Here is a 22,889-nt window from a genome sequence, read left to right as displayed (position 1 = left end):
TGGGGAGGAAAAAAAAAAAAAAAACGAGCTTAGGTCAGAGCCGCCTTCGTGGAAAAATTGCCTGAGAATGAGCATCTAAACCAGTGATATTTGTAATCAGTGCATGAAAGACAGGATGAGGGGGAATGGGCTAAAGTTGCACCAGGGGAGTTTTAGGCTGGATATTAGGAAGAACTTCTTTACTGAAAGGGTTGTTAGGCATTGGAATGGGCTGCCCAGGGAAGTGGTTGAGTCACCATCCCTGGAGGTCTTTAAGAGACATTTGGATGTTGAGCTTAGTGATGTGGTTTAGTGGAGGACTTGTTAGTGTTAGGTCAGAGGTTGGACTGGGTGATCTTGGAGGTCTCTTCCAACCTAGATGATTCTGTGATTCTGTAAATTCTGCAAAAGATCTTGCTTTTCTGTGTAGTGATACTTTGTTTTACCAAGCTGAACATGATGTAGCTTTGGGGCTCAAATCCTTTATTCCAAATCTTTCTATAAACTACTAAAATGTGTAAGTTAAATACTATGAGCTCAAACCTGTCTTTTGAGAAGCAGCCAAGAAGCACTCCGTAGTGGTTGAAAAGGTGAGTTTTGCTATGAGGTAGTTTTAGATGCTGAAGGCCATCTACGTTATACTGAGGAACCATGGAGCTGTTCTTCCACTTTACACTTGTATCACCTCTAATTGAACTTCCAATACCTTCTGGAACATCTAGATGAAGTGACTAGAAAAGGGGAAAGTTTAAGTATGAACACAGTGCAGTATTTATTTGAACTATGATGATTTTTTCCCCCACCTGGCTAGTTTTCCAGCTGGTTAAGTTGGGCAAAACTTCAAAGGTTGACTTTTTTAAATGCTGATTTCTGAAATAGTATCCAGTCATGAAACAGATTCCCATTTTGATGAAACAATTGCTTCACTTGCCAAAAAGTTTTTACCACAACCATTATCAGGAAGTTTTTATCATCTCAGAGTTGAGGCAAATCAGCTCTGTCTTTGTGTGACTGCTCGTCTTCACAACTGGTTTTTGAGTAATCCTTTTTCTTGCAAACAGCTGCTCCCCATTACTTTTTTAATTGACTAATCTTCCCTGTGGTCTTGAATGCTTTTTTCTTTCTTGCCCAGACAGTTGATTCCAGAGGGCATGTAGGGCATTGGAACATAAGTCCTCATTTGCAGCCCTTCTTTAAGTATGGCAGACTGAATTCAATTAAAGGTTATTTAGGGATTATTTGCGTTAGACCTTACAAGGCTAGGCTTCAGTCTGTAAAGTGATGTCATTTTCAGCAGTCTGTCTGGAACACCAGAGAGTTCCCCAGATGGATGCGGTTTGTTTCCTGAGTTTGGATCTTGGCGATGCTTAAAGAATTGGTGAGGGTGAATGTGGTCTCATGCCGTGCTAGAGGGATGTCATGGTCATTGTAAACTGGCTATCTTCAGCTCTATGTTGGGAAGAATTGGCATGAAATCAGATCAGAATCAGTTTTTCCTCAATTAATAGTGTACTTTGAAGCTTTAGGGACATCTTTTTAACAAAGGAAACAAGACTTGGGTTGACAGGTAAGAGACATACCCATCAACTTGCACCACTCATGTTTTTTAAATTTACCCCAAACACAGGCAAAACCCACGTAGACTAGAAGACTTACATTTTTTTTGACTATTGCACTGGTGCTTACGAATGAGCCAATGTAGGAAAGAGTTGTTTTGGTTAAGAGTTTACTCTGGAAGAATTCCTGGAACAGTTCTGCCTAAATTTGTTGCATATAATAGTGCAGTTCTGGGAATGAGTCTTTAAATATTTTTCTGATCTAGGAATAGACAGACTGCTGTTGCTCCTATTCCCTCTCAACTGGTAGGCTGACAAAGCTTTATCTGCTGCCACGGCCATGTGCCAGTAAACTCTCAGCTTTTCAGGAGGGAGAACAGCTGTGCTGCTGGCCCTGCTGACCCAGGCCCACATCAGCCTTGTCCCCAAGAGCAGGTTCTGTAAAGATAACCTCATTGGCACTTCCACACATCCATAGTTAAACTACGGAATTCAATGGGACTTCACATAAACATGCATCTAGTTTTTATCCTCCCAGCACTGGGGGACAGCACAGTCCAAATGAAATCCTGTTCCAAATGGAAAAAGCACTTGAAGGCATTTTTTAAAATAAAATCAGGTACAGGAAGCCTGTTCCCTATTCCTTGTGCCATCTTTCATCTGACTTTTTGTTTTCCACATCCTTTATTTTTCTGAAGATTTCAGTATTGTAATTTTGCCTGGTCAAAGGAATAAAATCAAATAGCTCAGAAAGCTTTCTAGCAATATTGATATCTGTAACTTGTCAGATATGTCTATAGATATCTGTTAACTTGAGGAGGAGGGAGTAGAAGTGAAAACCAGCAGAGAGAACGCCAAGGTCAGAGGAAGAGGAGGCGGCGCTCCATAGGGCACAGCCCTGAAAAGCAGGCTCTGCAGCCTGCAGAGCACCCACACCAAGCACAGGCGCCCCAGAAGAGACTGGTCTGCAGAGGAATCCATGCCAGAGCAGGTACAATGCCAGAGGACTACAGCCCATGGAGATGCAGTGTCAGAGCACAGGAGAAGAGCGAGGAGAAGCAGTGGAGAGGAACTGCCACCTGTGTGCCAGGAGCCCGCGCACTTTGTGGCGCCCGTTGCCTCACTGACAGGCCCGAATGTCACCTGCAGCACTAACAGGGATGCAGGAGAGAAGTCTGGAATTATGTTAGGCCTGGGAAAATGGGAGGAAAGGTGTTCCAAACTTTGCCATCTTGTTTCCTGATACACAAATCAGTAATTAAATTTTTAAGCTGATTCGTGATAAATTATTTACACTGCCCAAGCTGAGTCTGTTTACCCTGCAACAGTACTCACCAAGTGATTTCCCTGTCTTTACTGGGACCCATGAGTTTTCTAACTCCTTTTCCTCCTGTTTTCTCCCGTCCCACGTGGGCAGCGTGTCTGTGTGTGTCTGTGATCAGCTCCCACAGGCATCAAGGTGCTTCTGACACTAGTGCACCTGACGATCGGGGAGCTTGGTCAGGCCCGTGGAGCTGCACTTAGCAGGAAGCTGCAAGTTGGGGTCTGCTCGTGGAGGTAACGGCCTCAGGTAGGCTCTGTGTGGAGTTCAAGTATCTTTTGTTATCTCATTCTGATACATGGTTTGGCATGTCAATTCTGGCTTTCACTACAGAGACTTTACTTTATGGAATGCATTTAAAGTATACTTTAAAGAATATAATTTTTACGATATAGCACAATTGCGATAAAACGAGTGATAGCTGATTTCAGTTTTGCTTTAGTTTCCCCATGCCTGCATGCTTTCTGTACACCAAAAGAAGAAATTCACTTGAAAAGACATCTTCAGTACTAGGCTTGTGCATTTCTTTCCCTTCCTAGTGAAAAACAGCAAATGAAGCAAAAATGGCCCCATGTTAACAGGTTCTTCTCTGCTGCATGGGCAAATGGGTGTCGTGGTTTGCTAGGGCAACAGGAAGGAAAACTCTCCTTGTCTCTCAAGGGTTGTGAATGGCTTAATTCCAGGGTGGGTCATCCTGAATGGCTGTAATGCCAGTGAGCTCAGAGCATTGCCAGCATCACTTTCTGTGGTGCTATTAATGATCGGTGTGCTCTGTAGGAAAATATTTGCTTCTCTGTGGGGCCTACGCAAGATCCAAAGCACTTGAATGCAACCGTGAGGATTATTTGGATTATAAGGACTAGAACAAGGGTGTTCCCTTATAAGTGTTTTAAGAATAGTTTCAGCTATACACTTTTACATATAATTTTATAATTAGATCCCACATGAGTAACTTACCTAATTATTTTCTGTGTACAGTCACTGGACAAATGATTGCAGGAGTACGTGCTGCTTTATAATTTGGTCTGTCTTATTTGCTTTATAATATTAAGCAATTTATTTGCAACTTCATTTTGAATTAGTATCACATTTGACAAATGCCTTAGCTAAGCATGACACAGGAGCTTAGGCAGCTATTGGATATTCTAAGGTGTCGGTAGTAGCTTGAAATACATCTCTGATATAGTGTGCTTCTGTAGAAAATAGTAACACTAACTACCATGTGCAAAAACTGCATCAAAATCATAGAAAAACTTAATTGTTTTACATCATGTTTAAAATCTAACAAGAACAAGATGGCAGAGAGATGGCTTATTTAGGTGCCAGGCACCATGCTTGGGCCATAACAACCCCTTGCAGTGGTGTAGGCTTGGCAAAGAGGGGCTGGAAAGTTACCTGGAAGAAAAGGGCCTGGGGTGCTGGCTGACAGCCAGGTAAACATGAGCCAGCGGTGTGCCCAGGTGGCCAAGAAGGCCAGTGGCATCTTGGCTGGTACCAGAAGCAGTGTGGCAGCGGGCTGAGGGAGGTGGCATCCCTCTGGGCTCGGCACTGGTGAGGCTGCACCTCGAGTCCTGCGTTCGGCTGTGGGCCCTGACTAGGGGAGGGCGCTGAGTTGCTGCAACGCATTCAGAGAGGACCTGCGAGGGAATTGTCACGTTTTCATTGGAGAAGAGGAGGCTGAGGGGAGACATCATCACTCTACACCTGGAATAAGTTGCAGCAAGAAGGGTGTTGGTCTCTCTTCTTGGGTGACAAGTGATAGAACACTAGGAAACAGCAAGGGGAAGTTGAGATTTGATATCGGGAAGAATTTGTTAATGGAAAGGGTGGTTAGGCATTGGAACAGGCTGCCCAACAATGTGGTGGAGTTGTCATCCCCAGAGGTATTTAAGAGACGTGGATATTGTGCTTACAGCCGTGGGTTAGTGGTGGACTTGGCTGTGGTAGGTTGATGGCTGGATTTGATTATCTTCAGGGTCTTTCCCAACCGAAATGATTCTATGGTTCAAGATTATTGGGTCTTTGATTCTTGCAGATGTTTTTAAGACTTTTCTTTGTACTACTTCAAGTTGGAACTACATCCAACTCCAGCCAATCCAATTTCATTCCATTTTATGCCTTTATCTTATTAACACAACTTTCAATAATGTAGCATGTAAGAATTTCTTCATTATTTACCTAAATGCAGTTAGTGCCATAAACCACACTGTAAATACTTCTAGAAAAACAAGTGCCCTTTTCCAGCCCCTCTGACCTGAAAAGGGGCGACAAATGAGTAACAGAGAAGGTGGTGAGTACTGCCAGGAAAATCTCCTGAGATATAAATGTGGAATTCTCTTTATCCATGGAAAAAAAAAGGATATCACCTGAGGAAAATGGGATATTCGGCTGCTACCAAATGTATGCTGAAACCACTAGCTCAGTGTGGTTTTAGAGGTGACCTCTTTGGAAATCCAGTTTGCGCGCCTTATGGGGTAGATGACTAGGACACAGAGCTACCCTTCACATGCTGCTTTCTTCTCAGGAATAAGCTCTGAAGTTTCTCAGCACCTTGGAGAGTCGCAGCCTTGGTTTTCACTTCTAAACCAGAAAGCTGGTCTTGTGTCTGTGGAATGCTGTCTGAAGGAGGAGGGGATCAAATTCTTTTGCAGATTGGTCCCTCAAAAATAAAAGTGACATGCCAGATTTGAAAGCAAGAGCATGCAGCTATGATCACTGAGCTGTGAACTGAGAGGTGTGCCCTGTGCCAGTGGGCAGCCAGGACCCCAAAGGGCAATGTTTCCCTAGCCAGGTGGATACAGGAATGTGTCCCAAGAAGGCTCTTCACCCTTTCCCAGGTGAAAGAGCAGGAGAGTTGACCACCACAGCAGCACAGCAGATCAACGAGGTTTGGGTGGATTTGTTGGAAAGGAATTGCAGCCTGATGTGTCTACACTTGAATTGAATTACTCTGGTTTATTTTCATCTGGCTGAGACAGGAATGTCTGTTTTTTCCCACTTTCTGAGTTTGTGTATCCAAAGTTGAAGCTGGCTGATCAGCTGATTGTGATGGCTTCAGAGAGAGTTTTCCTGGAATAAGGACTTTAGGATGTGCATCTTAATCTGTTTGAAAGTCCCTCTGCTTGTGTTCTCTTAATAAACACGGTGAAATGAAAAGTACTGGAAAAGCATTTTATTCCATCCTAGTTTTTTTGTTTAAAAAGGTTTGTTTAAATGATAACAGGAGCATTTGTGGCCCTTCTGCACAAGTGAATTTTCAGTCTTTAATCAGTGAGTTTTCAGTAGTTTCACTGTAATTTAAATGTACATTTTTCTGGTTTTATAGCTGAATCAAGGAGGTATAGAGGAATTTATTTATCTCAAAAGGTGATCAGTGCTTTAACTTACAGAATTTCTAACAGTCACTGCTTTCAATAATAAAGAACATTTAGAGCTATGATTCCATAAGACTCTGAAAGGTGACAAGTTTTTTCAGTGGTATATTTACCAAAAAAAAAGCAAAAAAAAAAAGGCAAAAAATTGATTATCTTTGGGTTTAGACAACTGTCCAAAAACTTATATTCATCACACGAGTTCACTCATTTTATCATCACACTGAAATTTCTTTTCAATTAGTATTAGAAACTGCTTTGTTTTCTTCAGCTTCTTGGATTGGAGCTTAATTTAATGTGACTGCTCTTAGAAATTAATCGCAAATATAAATATTGCTTTTTAAGGCTTCATTATCTCAGCTAATTTTATTTTCTTACATAATCTGCTGTCAAACGGATTTGCAACTTTGTTGCTTATGAAAGCTCAATTAACAGTTCTTTCACAGTTTTGTTCAATACTGCAACAGTGAGACTTTGATCTTCATTGTTTTTATTATGCGTTAAGAATGTATTTTAACAATTACTTTTTCCCCTTCCCTCAGAAAAAGCTTGTGCAAGCTTCTTTAACTTGGGAGATTCAGCTATAGGGCTTTAAGACATTTGTGTGTTTGCACATCTGTATTTATACATCTTTTAAGGGATAATTATTTATACTATGCCATATAAATACCTATACTCCTTCTGTTCTAAATGCCAATTCTAACAGAAAATCCACTGTTTTGCATAATCATGTACGTCTCATCGGTATTCCAGACTTAATTCAGCCTTCCGAGTTCACCTTGTTACCTGAATATTATGGTACTGGACTCCAGTGTAATACAGCTTTTTTCCTTTTTTTTTAAATTAAGTTCTTTACACTGGATTTTACTATCTGCTGATGTGTGCACAGGGTGGATGAGACTCAATAGATGCATCTTTCTATCTTAGATATCCATTCAAGCAAAAAGAACAGATCTGCAGCTTAAAAATATATTCACATATTAAATACTACTTAACTTTTTAGCATGCTTTTCCTTATGCAGTCTCGCTGTAGCTGTTAATTTGTTTCACTTGTTAACCATGCTTCAGGCATACTTGACATCTACTGATTTTTTTCCTCTGCTCTTGTCCCTCTTTAAGAGTTCCTGACAAGGGGGCTGATGCAAACTGCAGTTCAGGCATCACTGTTGTTAGCCAAAAACTGTACTCATTAGCAAAAAACTGACAAGTTCCCCGCTGACCCTGGCATTCAATGAATGGTGCTGATCTGAAGTCTTCTAAGCAACTTCCAGGTGACATAAGGGACTGTCCACCACCCTGATCACCAGATCCAGTGTGCTGGAAAGAACAACGAAAGAACTTGATAACTGTGCATGAAAAATAGGTAAATGATGTTAAATTGGCTTTTTGCTTTAATTGCTTTTAATCACACTATCTTTGGTGATCTTAGGTTGGAGTAAACTTCCTTTGCCAGAGAAAATCTTAATCTCAAAAGTCTGGAACCAGCTCCCTTACTTTCCCTGGTATTTATCAAGCTGAAGAAAACAGTAATTCCAGGTGGATTCTAAATGGTGCGGTTCAATCTGAACTGCCTCTAATGTGACTAGAGGACAGCGCTGAAAAGGCCTGGACCTCTAATTCATAGAACCGCAGAATGGTTTGGGTTAGAAGGGACCTTAAAGCCCACCCTGTCCCAACCCCCCTGCCACGAGCAGGGATGCCTCCCACCAACCAAGGCTGCCCACATCCGATCCAGCCTGGCCTTGGGCACTGCCACGGACGGGGCATCCACAGCTGCTCTGGGCAGCCTGGGCCAGCGCCTCACCGTCCTCATGGTAAAGGATTTCTTCCGAATGCCTAATCTAAATCTGCCTTCTTTTAGTTTAAAACCATTACCCCTTGTCCTATTGCTACACTACTGACGTTTTCTGAGAAGTGTCCTTGTCCATGAAAATTCCATTGTTCATTAATGACAAGCATGCAAAAATCTTTGCAATGTTAAGAAATACGTGGCTTAAACTATGACTTTAGTGTATATATGCTCATGTGCCCAGACTTACCATCAAAAAAGAATATCCTATCCAAAGACTTCTCCAGTTCATGGGGCAGGGAGGAATTGACTGATCTTGGCTGTGAACTGCTACTGCTTGGGCTGGGGCCTCACATACAGCACATCTGCTTATGTAGGGTTGTATTTCTTCTTCAGAGAGTGGCGTCATTGGTAAAGGAGCAGCACTTGACAACCAGTAAGACTTATCATTTCGGCTGGCATAGTAACAAACTTGGTTGATATTACAGTAAGCGAAGGGCATAGTATTAAATACAGGAAGACAAGATCCTGCTAGACCTGAAATAATAATAACAAAATTATTGCACTTCTTTCCAGGTAAGTTGAAAATAATCTTGTGGCCCATGTTGCTGCAGAACTACAGGCCTTGGCAAGAGTTATCTAATTCATGTATCTTAAACCTCCCAGGTTCCTTACAAAAATGGCTAGCTATATTGCAAGCATTTTTTTTAACCAATCAGTGCCTTAATTTGACCAATAATGTTTAGTGGTGTCACAATCCAGTATTTAAGCATGATGCAGCTTGTCACTACGGGAAACAGTTATCATAACAAATATCCTAGCTGTGCCAATGCTGAAAAATAAATTAGGCAGGAGGTGGTGGCTGGTTTAAAAGATTATCTATTTACAACTCATTAGAAGCAGTGAAAAACCACATGCCAACTCCAATAAATAGAATTTTTTGTAAAGTATGACAAACCCTTGCTACCAGTGCATTAAGCTGAAATCTCAGCAGCTGTTCCCGCTGCATTCCAGAAAGGTTTCACAGACTCTGAGTGAAATAAATGGACTGAGGGACTTTAGAGCCACTCCTGCAAAATCCTCATCAGACAGACATCTGTGGGAATTGACAAGTGATTTGTGTGTACTTCAGAAGTGAAGTTCTTCCTCCAGAATTGAATTAAGAAAAGTTTCATAATGACCTATTTAATTAACAATAATAATAATTTCATATATGATCTGCCCTGAACTTTGGGCACGATGCATTATTTCTGCAATGCTCCCAAATCCTGAAGTGATCTTTAAGGACAAGTGACATAGAGAAGTCAATTTTGTTTATCACTGATAATATTCCATAGCAATAATATATGGGATCTGGAGTAACCTGAATAAGGAAAATGCCTGCAACAATAATACACTGGTCACAGGGACCATGGACTTTTATTTGGCTCTTATTTTCACTATTGTTATAAGGCATTCCGTTACCAAGTGTGGTTATCCTGGGGAATGCCAAACACATACTAGGGAAAATATTTCAGAATGACACTGCTGTACTAAAAATGTTTTTTCTTATTCTTTTGAAAACTTTTTTTGTCAAGCTAATTAGGTCATCGATCTTTCCTCCTAGTAGATTTCTCTACCTCTTGCATAACAAGATGACAATTTAGGAAATTACTTCTATGCAAACTGCAGCCAATGAGTTTTTCAGGCTGCAAGCCAGGCCACTTATTATAGATTGTTAACTGTAGTCAGAATTGTATATGTAGAAGAAATAATCCAAGACACCAGGAGGAGTTATCTTTGGGAGAAATTCTTTTTCCAAAAAAAGAAAAAAATTGGATTTTTACACTCAAAAGCACCTCATTCTGCTGTATATGATGCAAAATTTTATTTGTAAAGCTTACTTCTGCCATCCAGCCATCTAACCTAAGCAGCTATTTTTTCCAAGATGCCTATACAGTAAAAGGGAGCAAGATCCTCCGGGGAGTTATTTTGAAGTGCCAAATGAGATTCCTGATCTAAAAGAATCTCTCCAATGAGTTCAAAGACAGCCCCAAATGACTAGCCATGGTGTGTGAGGCAAACCAACACTGACTTTGGAAATTAGTTTTGAGTCTTTAGCAAATAAGTGATTGATGATTACTTACTGTGCTACATTTGACTTGTCTTTAATTGTGTAGATCACACCACATTAGACCTTGACCAGAGGGCAATTACAATTATACTGCAATACATACCAAGATCTTGATTGTGAGCTTTTTCTTGTCCTTCCAGGTACAGCAGACTATAGCCCGTCCATAACTTTGGCATTCCCTGTGGACAGAGCGGTTCTCTGTCTGACTGACTGTGAAGGACAAGCAAGAATCCACTTGAAGATCTAACCTGGGGGCCTGGTGGTCCTGGGATACCAGTCTGGCCAGGTGGACCTTAGAGTACACAGGAGGAAAAGGTAAAATAATTTGCTTGTATGAACACGTAGATGGTGGGAACATTATCTTTTACTGTATTTCAGCTTTCAACAAGGGGGTCCTGACTGAATCTAATACAACTTTGGAGGTTGTCATTGGCAATAAAGACACTGGTAGACTCATGTTATGTTTCTTATTGGAGAGAAATGAATTAAATTGCCACTGAATGCTTCACAGCTGGCTTTTCTGTTGTGCCTCTGTCCTGTGCTGCATGGATATTCACCCATTAAGAAATGATCTGAGGTGGGCAATGATTTCCCAGACTTACTCACAGGGATGACTTTGGACTGGATTTGAATCCTGCAGTAACAGTCAATGCCTTTTTCACATGTTAAATCAATAGATTATTAAATGGCAGCCACAGCTGAAATACAATTTTAATTACTTGGACAATTGCACCATTAGTCTTGACTCAGAATTGCATACCTGTTGATATATGGCATGCATGAGAGATGGCTGCAGAGAGAAATTTTCTTTCAGGGGCATTTTTGTGTCATGGTATCAGTCACAAATGTCACAATCAGTGCTTGAACTGAGAGGGGAAAGAAGTGTCATGATATCTTAGGCTAGAAGTGAATGCATCCAATTGAGAGAGCAGGGAGAACTTAGTCTATGCACCTTGCACATCTCCCCTCAGAAAAGTCCTGTGATTAGGTAGGTAGCTGTAGGAATAGCACTGACAGGAATCAAACTCCTGCTGAGTTGCCACTCTTGCTGAGTTCTTTGAAGGCTTTCTGAATTGGAGCCACCACTACCCAAAAACATCAGTGAAGTTATTTTCAAAATGAAGAAGTTTCTGCTTATCCCATCCCAGGGTGGTAAACAGGAAAGAAAAAGCAACCATTCTTACCTTGTGGTCCAGTGTATCCTTGTTCTCCTACATGCCCTTGGTCACCTGGTGGTCCAGGTGCCCCAGGTAAACCATCTTGACCTGGCAGGCCACAGGACCCTTCTTCACCTTTTCTTCCTAGATAAGTGTAAAATATGCACTTCATATGCCTGTATTTAATGCTTACATATTGTCTAACACACACAGGCACGCACAGGGCCTGTCAGCAGAACCGACACCACCAAGAAACAACACTCAAGGAACAGAGAGGAGCAGAACTGCCTTTTGCTGGAATTCTCTTTACAACTGACTCTCCTGGTGAATGCAGCAGTAGCTTGGAGGTGGGTGTTCAATAACAGCAACTGCTGATAAGGTTTTTTGTTCTCTCTATGGAATTTGTGTGATTTACAGCTGAAATCAAGCCATTTACAAACATTATAATGACAAGCCTCCTGCAGAACTGCAGTATCTGTACCACGTAATGTGCTACCTCCGATGGCAGGCCTTCATCTTTTAGGACTCAGTTCAACTAAGTCTTTAAATGTACTGAACTTACTGTGAAGCACTGCATGTATTAAAGTATTTACAAAACAGAGAGGGACAGCTGATTTGGACTATATCCAGTGGGAAAGGATAAAGGCATTTTAGGTTCTTTATAGCCTCACCTTTTATATTCCTCACATATCCAAACATTTATATACATTAGCAGGTAATGCTAATGAAGTGTGGTCATGACAGTAATAAGTATCTCATACAGGGTGCACAGACAGGGATGGTTCTGCTCACTGGCTACTTTAAACACAATCTAAATTACACTTGCCAGATACTGTTATACTTAGTATAGTCACCACAGCAAACTTCACCGAGTAAGAAATGTCTAAAACGATAGAAGGGTTTCACTGTCTGAACTGAAGACACTATGATGATATGCTATGATGTTTTTCTGAAGATGACAACTCTTTTGGATTCATCACCCCTCGTTTTCATCTATCAGAAGAATTTTTCAGTTGTCAGTCTTTCATTACTTCTTTCTGAGATCCTTGGACAGTTTTCTTTTGCTACAATTTTTCATATTCTAACAGAGACATAGCAGCTTCTGACTTCAGTATCTTTTTAGGACTTTCATAAAGCTATGCTAACCAATCTTTCAAATATAACCTGTCTGGGCCAAACTACCAGTTAATACTAAACCATGGAGAGCATTTGAAGCATTACTTTTCATTCATTGGCAAAAGGAAAAACACCATCTGAAGAATTTCTTTTTCTGAACTGTGCATGATGCTTTTGCCCTCCCTGGCCTAGGAAAAGAGAATGCTGGCAGGCTCAGGTAGCCTGGTTTAGCCATATTGTCTATCACCCTCAGCATTAACCAGCACACTGTGTATTTCTGGGGACCATTAATTTAAAGGGAAGAGATGACAGGGTAAAAGACAGAGAAGGAACAGACACCGACCCTTTGCAATTCCTTGTCTAAATGGCTGAAATAGACATCCAGACTTCAAAAACAAGCTTACCTTGGGGTCCAGGGTGACCTATTGGCCCTGATAATCCTATAGAGCCATCATCTCCTCTTGTCCCACTTCCCCGGGAGGTCCTGGAATTGTAGGGCATGAGTCATCTACTCTTCCTGGTTCACCAGGGTCACCTGTTGTATATAATAGGAAAGTAAATTAGATTAAAATAGTAACAACAACAACAACGGGTAATAGCTCCCGTGTGAAAAACTAAACATACATGTTAGTTGTTTCTGGTATTCAAGCGTATACTTTAATATTTTAAAACCTCGAGTTATTGAGTTTCACTGCTTTTAATTTTTACTCTTGGTCTTTAAGAACAGCATTTAACAGCATGGCAAGCATGTGTTACCAAGCATATGCTAACTGGCATGTTTCAAATATTTGGTGTACAGTTTCTGTCTTAATGTGCCCCAAATTGATTTGAGTTAAAGCATAAAGTCTACCCAACTTTAGCTCCAACACCTTAGCAGATGTGATTTACAGTACTTGCTTCTGCTGTGGCTGTAAAACCTCAACAAGCAGGCCAAAGGAAAGGAGCTAACTCTTCTAACCTACAGTGCCCATTTAAAATGATAACGAAGAATTGCCACTCTTGTGTTGAAAGTTACCAGGAGCTATTGGCTATTTATATTTTTGAGCAAAGTCAGAATCATGTCAGTCAGATTAAGAGCTCAGTGTCTGTACTAACCCAGGGTAGGATTCAAGCTTTTATCAACTTTCAAGCTTTTATCAACTTTTGGTTAGAAATTATCTGGTGTGACAACAACAACAGAAGTGATAAATTGAGATAAAGATATTCTGCATGTCTAATTGACATCTTAGCACAAGACTTCTTCTCAATGTAGCATTATTATGATATTGGTCTGCTTGGAAGCACTAGCTATTTATGTGAAAAATCTCTTAGCACTATGTCGTTGTGGCATTATCTACTATTCCTAACAGCCAAGCCAAGACCACCTTCTAATACGAGCATAATACATCTATACATAAGGAAGACCAGATGAACAATAATCAATAGTCATCAACTTACCAATGAAACCTGAAGGATGTGAAAAATGGACAGTAGATTGCAGCCATTGTGGTGTAAGAGGAAACAAGTTTCAGACATAGAAATTAGAGTAGAGAATCAATGAGAACTAAAACCAATTATATGAGGTGATAAATATATAAACTACATATGTGAGTATATAAATACATAGTTCAGAAATCCTTACACAGCTCAAATGAGAAAATCAATTTAGATTTTTTTCCAAGTTTGCTTGAATTTTTTGTATGCAAGTAAACATTAGTAAGATTGTTTTATATACAAATATCATCATTACAACTGAATGATAATGAGCAACAAAACTCGTAAGTACCTGTGGGACCTTTAGGACCAGGTTTCCCTTGGAAACCTTGGTCTCCTGGGTGTCCTACAGCACCAGGTGGACCCTGTGGGCCGTGGATTCCATAGGACCTGGAAAGAAAACAATTATACAATTGTGCAGTTGCCTTCCAAGAAGGTGAACACATAAATAAGATGAAGTCTGACTGCTTGAGTAACAACAAAAAAAAATGCTTGAGACAGCTGAACTCTGTCTTGCAAAACGAAATGCACCTTTTCACATCTCTTCTTAGTCTTGAACTGAACTAAAATTGACTTTTCTTTTTGCTGAGATTAGACTGGATTTGTGTAGGTAAGGCTACTGTACAGTGTGGAGGAAGCAGCATTCAGATCCCTGTTTTCAAACTAAGGAATCTGTTGAAAGCTGCAAACTACTGATATGGGGCAGATATGAGACACCTACTTCAAATACATCTGCAGCTTCCACGGTTCCTCAAGGCCACTGTAGACAGGACAAGGTTTACTTTATCTAGAATAATCACATTATAGTTTTACTTCAGAATCTCAGGTTGGTCTGGTACTCTTCCAATATTTGTTGGAAGCAGTACATACAAACCTGGCTACTCTGACCTTCTTCTGCAGCCCTGTTGTATCTGTAGGTAAAAGGACAGAGCTAAGAAATGTCTAGTGTACCCTTTCCATCAGGCTACAGCAGACTGTCCAACAGCAATCCCTGTGCATGAGGTTCAGTTGCACAAGGCTGGGCCTAAGTGCATGTACTAGTTAAAAACATCTCTGATCATACCCTTTGGGCCTTCTCTTCCTTGGTTCCCTGGAGGACCTCTGGCTCCTTGCTGCCCTCGCTGCCCAGAAATACCTGGTGCCCCTTGAATACCAATGTCGCCTGGATCTCCTTGCACAAAGATGGTCTCTCCAGGAGGACCAGGATTCCCAGGCTGACCTACAGTAAAAAATAATAATTAAAAAAAAGTTCTTAATGCACAAATAATAAACATCTAAAATAGTCATGTTTCATTACTGTCTATCAGGTTTTTTCCACTGGGACATAGGACAAACCCTTGCATGTTTTTGGCCATATTAGCATTAGCCTTTCTCTAAGGCACTGTAAAGAAAGCATAATATGAATAGCTCCCAAACGTGTAGATTCTGTGCAAACAAAAGGTGGCAAGCTGTTACCTGCACTGAGACACTGTTTCTCTGTTTATTATAGTGTTGCTTACCCTTCCAATCTCCACCCTTATTATCCAACAGGAAGTTTTTGGTCTGGGTAAGGAATGAGTCAGAAAAACTAAAAACGCTCCATTTGAGGACCAGCGTCTACAGAAAGAGGAAGTAAGGTCTATATAAATCCTTACAAAGGGTTGCCAGTTTTAGCTTTCTCAGGGCTATATTTTGATTGAAAGCTTTTGTGGGTTTACAAACAACGGCAGGTCTATGGACAATGTGTTTTATGCTTTTTGCTATCAAGAAAGGTCAGTAATCTTTTTTCTGTTGTTTCTGTGGAAATCAAAGACCTGCTGTAGCAACAGGACTTGTACAGAATTACCATAGAGGCCAGAAAGTGAATCTGGAGGTACACGAATTTATCCTTGTTCTGGTGATCTATCTATCCAGTGTTCACTTCTGTTTATTTACTGCAGGATTGATTGGTTTGTTTCCCATGTGCTTTTAAATGTTGTTCCACAGGCAGCAAACCTACCTGACTTCTAACAGCCTTAGGGATTTTTACATGAACAAAATTGAATTTTTCTTTTTACATACCTCTGATGCCATCTAAACCAGGTGGTCCCTGATCACCTGGAAGACGGAGGGGCACTACTGGGAGATCTTCCCATAGGTCCAGCAGGTCCAACAGGCCCTCTTATACCTAAGGGATCACATAAAATAAACATAAACAAAAACAGTAAATTTGTTTTTCTTAAAGGTAAGTTACTAACCAAAGAACGATGACATGATGTCATGGACGGAGGGTAATGTATGCTCTCACTTGCGTACTGAATGTACCAGTGATTGGGAAGACAATAAGTGAAAATATTTATCTTCTCAAACTTTGTTTCTATTAAATCTACTTAGACTAAATAATGCATCATTACACATGGGACATATTGCCACAAATAAACTCTTGAGTTCTAGCAATCAAAGAAATGGTAAAAATGTAAGGCAATAGAGGTCTAGAAAATTATTCAACCTGAGGCTGGATAAGTAGTCACAGACTTCCTAAGAAAAGTGAGTTCAGTCATTTCCTAAAACCTTAGTGAACAAGATGAACTTTATAGCCTTAAATGTATTTTTTTTTGACGTGTAATCTGGATTTTTGCAAATTAAGATGTTAGTGTCCTTACGTGTGACAGGCAAGAAAAGTTATCGGTTACCATCCTCTGGGTAACGTTTCTGAATACTGGAAGGTGTTTAGCATGTGTGCAACTCTGCTGCCTTCTCTTTTCTAAAGAAAACAAATCTAGGTTTCTTTAGGCTTGTTCCAACTCCACCCGTCCATTTACTCTCTAGTGAGTTCTCCCTAATTGTCACGCTGGACACACAGTATGCCATGGGAGGTCTTGACCATCCTATCTCAAGCAACGTTAGTACCTCTTGGAATAAAACTTCTCTTTTTTTTTCTCAACCACATCATTCAGTTCACAAACTAGTAGCTAACTGAATTGAGAAAACTGTGGTTCATCTTAAAATAATTCACTTCACCAGAGTTCATCTCAGCTAGATTTTTTTCCCTGTTACATGACCTCCTGTAGCAAGGTTTGATAGAGTAAAAGTAAAGTTGTTTCTAACCACAGAATTGCTGCCGCTGGAATAGGCCTCTGGAAACTTTCTAGTCCAACTCCCTCCTCAGAGCAGGGTCAGTTAGAACAGCTTGCACAGACTGTGTCCAGCTGGGTTTTGAATATGTCTCACAATTTTTTCCTATTTCTGTGCAATTCCTACATCACCAAGGCTCTTGAATAATCTTAGCAGTCTTGTGATATAGTTTCCATCTTGCATTTACATTGGAATAGTTGAGTTACTGTATATCTGTGATTACCAGCTCTACTGTACTCTTTCTTTAGGTACTTTTTTCCCAAGAGGCAACTCCACCTAGCAGTTCCCTGAGTCTGTCCAAGTCATTTTCTATTCCCATTCTTTCCTCTCTGGTAACATAAATGTTTGCAATAGGAATGATTTCAGTGAGCAAATCTCCTGTGCATATATTCACGTTGATACTAACCTGGGGAAGAGCCTTTATGAACTTTACTTCAGTTCTGCAGAGCATCACCGAGGAGAAACCCTTCTCTTACCTGGGAATCCTGGGAATCCCCTTTCTCCAGGGGCGCCTGGAATAGAAACACCAGGCCATCCAGTTTCACCTCTGTCACCTTTCGGTCCAAGTTCTCCTGAGTATCCTGGGCGCCCTGTTTCACTTTGACCCTTTATAGGAAAACAATTATGTACATAATGTCTACAGTGAGTACAAATACAGATCTGCAGGATAGAAATACCAGCTGTAGGTGTTCCTCCTTGCAAGGGTTGCCTAGCACTGTTTTCTTTTGGATTTCCCTTGGAAGCTGGATAGAGTTCTGTTGAGTATCGCCCTTAGTCATCTCTTTTGAAGAATGTAATCTCTGCTTTAGGGCTCTTCTTCAGGGTTTATTTTATAGAGTGTCATTATTGCCTATAATTAGAAATGTAAACTGATTGTAGGGTCCTAAATTTACTTTTCTAGCAGTATAAATTTGTAATCTCTTGATAGATGGTGAGCACTCTGTTTTTTAAATACTGCTTCAAAAGCACCTTTTGAAAGCTGCAAATAGATCAGCATGAGTGAAAAACTGGTTCCTCTGAAGTTTGCACTACAAATCTCATGACTTTAATGGGGCTGGGATTTCATGTCTCCTTTCAAGTGTGTAGTTTACCTTATACATGTTAAAAAAAAAAAAAAACCTGCACTGAACATTTTCATTGTATAAATAGCTTTGAAAGGTTTCCAACAAAACTATGTGAGTAATGGAAGTTTTAAAGTTTTCTTCACAAATAACTACAGGTTTGTCATTAGGCACACTTTAGATTCTGTTTGAAAGGTTAGTTTGAGCCTTAATGATCTCTTCTGGGCAAGGCAAATATCAAGTAATATGCATTATTTATTGTGCATTTACTCATTCAAGAATGTATTTTCTGTTCCTCAAGGCAGTTTCCATTCGTTACCTGGAGCTCCTGCAGAACCTTTTTGACCTCTTAGTCCGTCCAAGCCATCCAGTCCAGGCAGTCCAGGAAGACCTAAGACGTATTGCAGGCATGAATGAGTGCCCAAAATAATTCTTTAAAGCTGCAATTAAAAATTACAACACTTTTTTGTTGACAATGCACTGTGGATCAAGGCAGGACACTGCTGAGTTTGATTCCTATTTGTACTGAAGAGATCACATTGTACCTGGGTGCTGCCATCTTGAAAAGGAAAGTGTGGAAAACCTGAAAAATAGCAATCATAATACAGTTTCGTTTCAAAGTAACCAGAAAGCATACACTTTAAACCTTTAGGTATTTCTACATTGCAGCTAGCAGCAGGAAGCTCACCGTGGGCTGATTTACTCTATGCTGAACCTCATGGTTGCGGCTAGGAGAGTACTACTGCTGCCTGTGATTACCTAGTCCAATGTTAGTCGTTTTATCACTGCATAACCCTGTAATAACCTGGAGACTAGAATGAAGATTCTACATAAAATTACGTGGAAAAATGGAACTTCTTTTACGGTTTCTTTACATGAAGATAAATGCAAATGCAATTTATATAGCTGCACTAGAAAGAAGCAAAATTTTCACCTGTCTTCTTATTTTTCCTGGTCCTGCAGATTTCATAAAGGAACTATGCTGTTTTGCATCATTCTGCTACAAAAATTCTTCAGCTCACAGCAGAAAGTCTTTGAAAATACGTCTTTAAGGTTGATCTTGACAGGTGATAGCAGCTTTGTTGCTAGCAATGTTCACTTAGATGACCAGATCATAAACTGAGTGTTTGTGCTAGCTGAAAATAATTTTCTGCTTTATCATCTGAGCTTTTCTGAAAATTGCTTAAAAATAAAATAAAAAAAAAATCTACTTCCGTTTTTCCTTATCTTTTGGAACTAATCTGAGATATTTTTTTTTGCAGTAGTTATTTGCACGGTTTATTACAAATATTCTAGAATTGAGTCAAAAAGTCCGATTAAAAATCCTCTCTCAGCCTGATTATTATGGTTTTGTTTCTTGAGAAATAAATAAATTATGTTATGGTGCTCCTGTCCAGGCAAAACCAGAATTCAGCATTCAGCTACAATTTAAAACTGGAGCAATCACAAATTACAAAATGCAGGGTGAAATCAATTGTATTTTTATGGTTTCTATCTTAAAAGTGCTGAATACTGCAATCTTTTTTAGTGTTTTCTCATACTTTGCTTTTTGTTTAAAACTGGGGAGGCAAGATGGGGGCCCTATCAGTTGGATGTTTGCCCGGGAAATGAGAATGCAATATTTGGATCTGTTACTCATGCTAAGGCTGCACCTGGTGATAGGACCAGATTTGACAAAAACAATGGGTCACTTGGCAACAGGTTTCAAAGATTTCAGACAGAGGAATAGAGTTGTGACATTGTGACATTTCTCCTGCCAGAGTAGGACAGACTAGAGCAGATAGTGATCTGCAAGAAATGGAACAATACTGACAGTGCTTGTTCCTGTCTTTTTCCACCTTTGCTGCTTATCTCTAATTTCCTTCTTCTGCCAGTTCCTCTCCCTATGATGTATGTTTCCCAGTCCAGTTCCAGCATTTTTCTCCACAGTTATGAATTATTTCTCTTTTCCCTGTCTAGCCATTTCCTAGAATAGATGTAGGTTCTCTGTTTCAGTTCCTGTGCTCGATCCCAGCATGTCCTGCAGCACCCAAATCTTCTGTTTATCCAGTGCATGAATCATAGAAGAATTTATTGCTGTACTGTGCACATATGAATGGAATTATTTTTTTCATTTGTTTCTAAGCTGGTCAAATTTGGCAGGGATGAACTGCCACAGGAACAGTAACAGGAATGCCCTTTATCAAATGGTTCACCTGCCGACTTTAAACATCCTTAGTTCAAAGACGGGGTCTTCTGAGAAAGGAAAAATAAAAGGTCACTAAGGTTCTTTAATAAATAATAAAATAAATCTTGGAGCTTTATTCTCAGAAAAATTGCAGAATTATTTTGTTAAAATATAACAAAGGAATGGAAACCAAACCAGCCAACCAAAAAAAAAAACAAAACCCACAACTAAAAAACAAACAAAAACAGCCAACAACAAACACTGGTCTAGAAAAATATAAATCCAAAAGGTTGTTTGAAATCCTGTAACACATTGATAATATACTCTGCAATACCCTTTTATAGTATGGGATACTACTAACCCAACCTGTAGTATCTTCTGTGCCCTTAATTCACTGCTCTTAAGTTTCTTAAGTTTCAGTCCTGCTTTCTGTAGTCAGCTTGTGTCTTGGGGATGTTCCCATTTTCAAATTTATGTGAGAGCTGCATGCCAATCTGGGGAATTTAACAGTGGTATTTTAAAATGATTATGAAATACTAATGACATTTGGCATCCTGTCCACCATTTAAAACTTTTTTGATCTTTAGCTTATTCAGTCAAGATTGATGGCTTGGTTTACTTGCTTTCCAGGGAATTTCTGACACCTTTGCCAACAATCCATTATAATATCAGCACTTGTATTTCTAGATTTTTGGATTGCTCTAGTCCCATACTTCTAGGTACAGCTGAATTGGCTGACCTACATATGAACCACTATTCTGCATTTTTACAGCCCAATTCAGCTTTTACTCACACAAGTAATTATGCTGATGTTCTTAATATTACTTGCTTCATGAGGGATTACTCACACAAGTAAGACTTGCCAGACTGAGCCCTTAACTAGTAAAACTATCTCTGTAACACAGAAAATGTGATTATGCTTTGGTTAAAAGCCCTTTAACTACATTTTTTAATCTATAAGTTCTTCAGGCACGAGACATTTAATGTAATGAGAAGCAATTAGACTAACAAGGCTGTGTCCTTAACAAGGAACAGCCAATTAACAATTTCACATCTAATGGTAGCTACATTATTTATTAAAAACAGCATATGATATATTCTCCAGTAGACCTGGAATACTAATTCTATTCAGTTTTCATTACTGAGTATAATTTCAGGGTTGTTAACCTTCTTTTCAACTTGGCTGGTAATATACAGGATCCTAAGGCAGGCAAGCCACTTGGTCTCTAATGAATTTCTATTTGGAACAGAACTTTTCCCTCTGCAGCACGTGTTAATTTGTTATGTTTCCTTCGTGGGACTTGGGATAACTTCTGTGTAATAGAGAAGTGGCTGACCGCTCATGGCAAGATGGAATGAGTCCATCTTTTTACTAAGAAGTTTTCAGCAGAACAAATTTTTCTCTCTCAATTTAGACATCCCTGTCATTGCAGATTTCTGCCTTTGTTACAGAAAATACGGTTTGGAACAATGAAATGTTCTCTTGCAAATTATGCACCAGCAAGAAGTCTGTCACAACAGTTTAAAGCAGCACCCTTTACTTTCTGCAAGTAATCTGAAACTTCCATTTTTCATTTAAATTTTCAGTAGTTTTTAAGAAACCTTCTCAATTTATCCTTAGTCTGAATTAGTGAATCTGTTGTCCTCCCTAGCCATTTTTCATGGTCACATTTATTACTTTACTATGGTATCTGTATATCCATCATTAATATTCTTCTTGCCCAGGAACTGGTTATGAAGCTCACTGTTGCAGAGAGGGCATACAAATTTCGTAGTTGATTATTTCTTTATAAAACATTATTGTAACTTATGATTTCAATATTAACTTTTACTATACTCAGAATGACATACTGGCTTCCATGTACAGATGAGCTGCTGTTCAATCCAAATGTAACAATCATTATGAAAAGTGTAATTTAGGATTTTGGGGAAATATTTCTACATAAAATCCTCCAATTTTTTTTATTTTTTTTTTTTAGAAAATCAAAACAAGTTATCTTATGATCACAATTTGTTGTGGACGAAACTGTCCACAGCATTCTGCTGTTTTTGTAGAGGAACAGTGGCACTCCATGGTGAAAAGGTAGAACACAGTGTAATTGAAGTCAAAGTGAAACGTCTGAATTAATGCAAACTCCTTCTCCTTTCCTTAACTTCTGTTATCAGTTGCATTAGGAGAGCCAGAATCTGTTTCTTTCTTCTTGACTCATTTTAGATTGTAGTCCAATTCTGTGAGGTAGCATTTGTTATTTTTCAAAGGTGCTGATAACTGGCTTAACTCTTTAAGTAGTTTAAGTGAATACAGAATCAAAATCATGCTTGTTTTTTAGGCCTTTTCCATTTTCAGTGCTAAATGGGTATTAACATATGGTGATGTCACACTACCAGTAGAACTGCACTGTATGCTGTTTACCTTTCCTGCCCTGTGATCCAGCTAATCCTTGCAATCCTGGAGGTCCCAAAATTCCTTCTTTCCCTTTTTCTCCAGGTTCTCCTGGCAATCCTGGAGGACCTGGAGCTCCTGAGAATGGAGGAAAAAAAAAAAATCCTTGACTATGCAAATCCATTGAACAGTTGATTTTTTTTTTTCCCTAAACAATTTAGCACACTACATTATTCAGATATTCAGAGGTACCTGAAAGCATATGGGACTGCCTGAAGAACTGATGTAACTTGCTGTCAGGATCTGAGCC

General features: G+C 39.6%; 1 protein-coding gene across 1 annotated transcript in view; it reads right to left on the bottom strand.

Moving 5' to 3' along the window:
• Positions 1–3,714: 3,714 nt before the first annotated feature.
• Positions 3,715–22,889, bottom strand: part of COL4A4 (collagen type IV alpha 4 chain) — a 65,390-nt gene continuing 46,215 nt past the window's right edge. Inside the window, 14 exon segments of the mRNA XM_040567400.1 lie at positions 3,715–7,544; positions 8,267–8,553; positions 10,233–10,421; positions 11,314–11,430; positions 12,807–12,866; positions 12,869–12,937; positions 13,840–13,848; positions 14,168–14,265; positions 14,914–15,094; positions 15,916–15,959; positions 15,961–16,021; positions 17,445–17,573; positions 18,349–18,420; positions 22,610–22,717. Coding sequence (XP_040423334.1) covers positions 7,281–7,544; positions 8,267–8,553; positions 10,233–10,421; positions 11,314–11,430; positions 12,807–12,866; positions 12,869–12,937; positions 13,840–13,848; positions 14,168–14,265; positions 14,914–15,094; positions 15,916–15,959; positions 15,961–16,021; positions 17,445–17,573; positions 18,349–18,420; positions 22,610–22,717 — 1,688 coding nt within the window. The 3' untranslated portion in view covers positions 3,715–7,280.

Source organism: Cygnus olor, chromosome 9 (assembly GCF_009769625.2).
Source record: "Cygnus olor isolate bCygOlo1 chromosome 9, bCygOlo1.pri.v2, whole genome shotgun sequence".
Lineage (NCBI taxonomy): Eukaryota > Metazoa > Chordata > Aves > Anseriformes > Anatidae > Cygnus > Cygnus olor.
The sequence above is the reverse complement of the archived record's forward strand: the minus strand, read 5'-3'. Positions and strand labels throughout refer to the sequence as shown.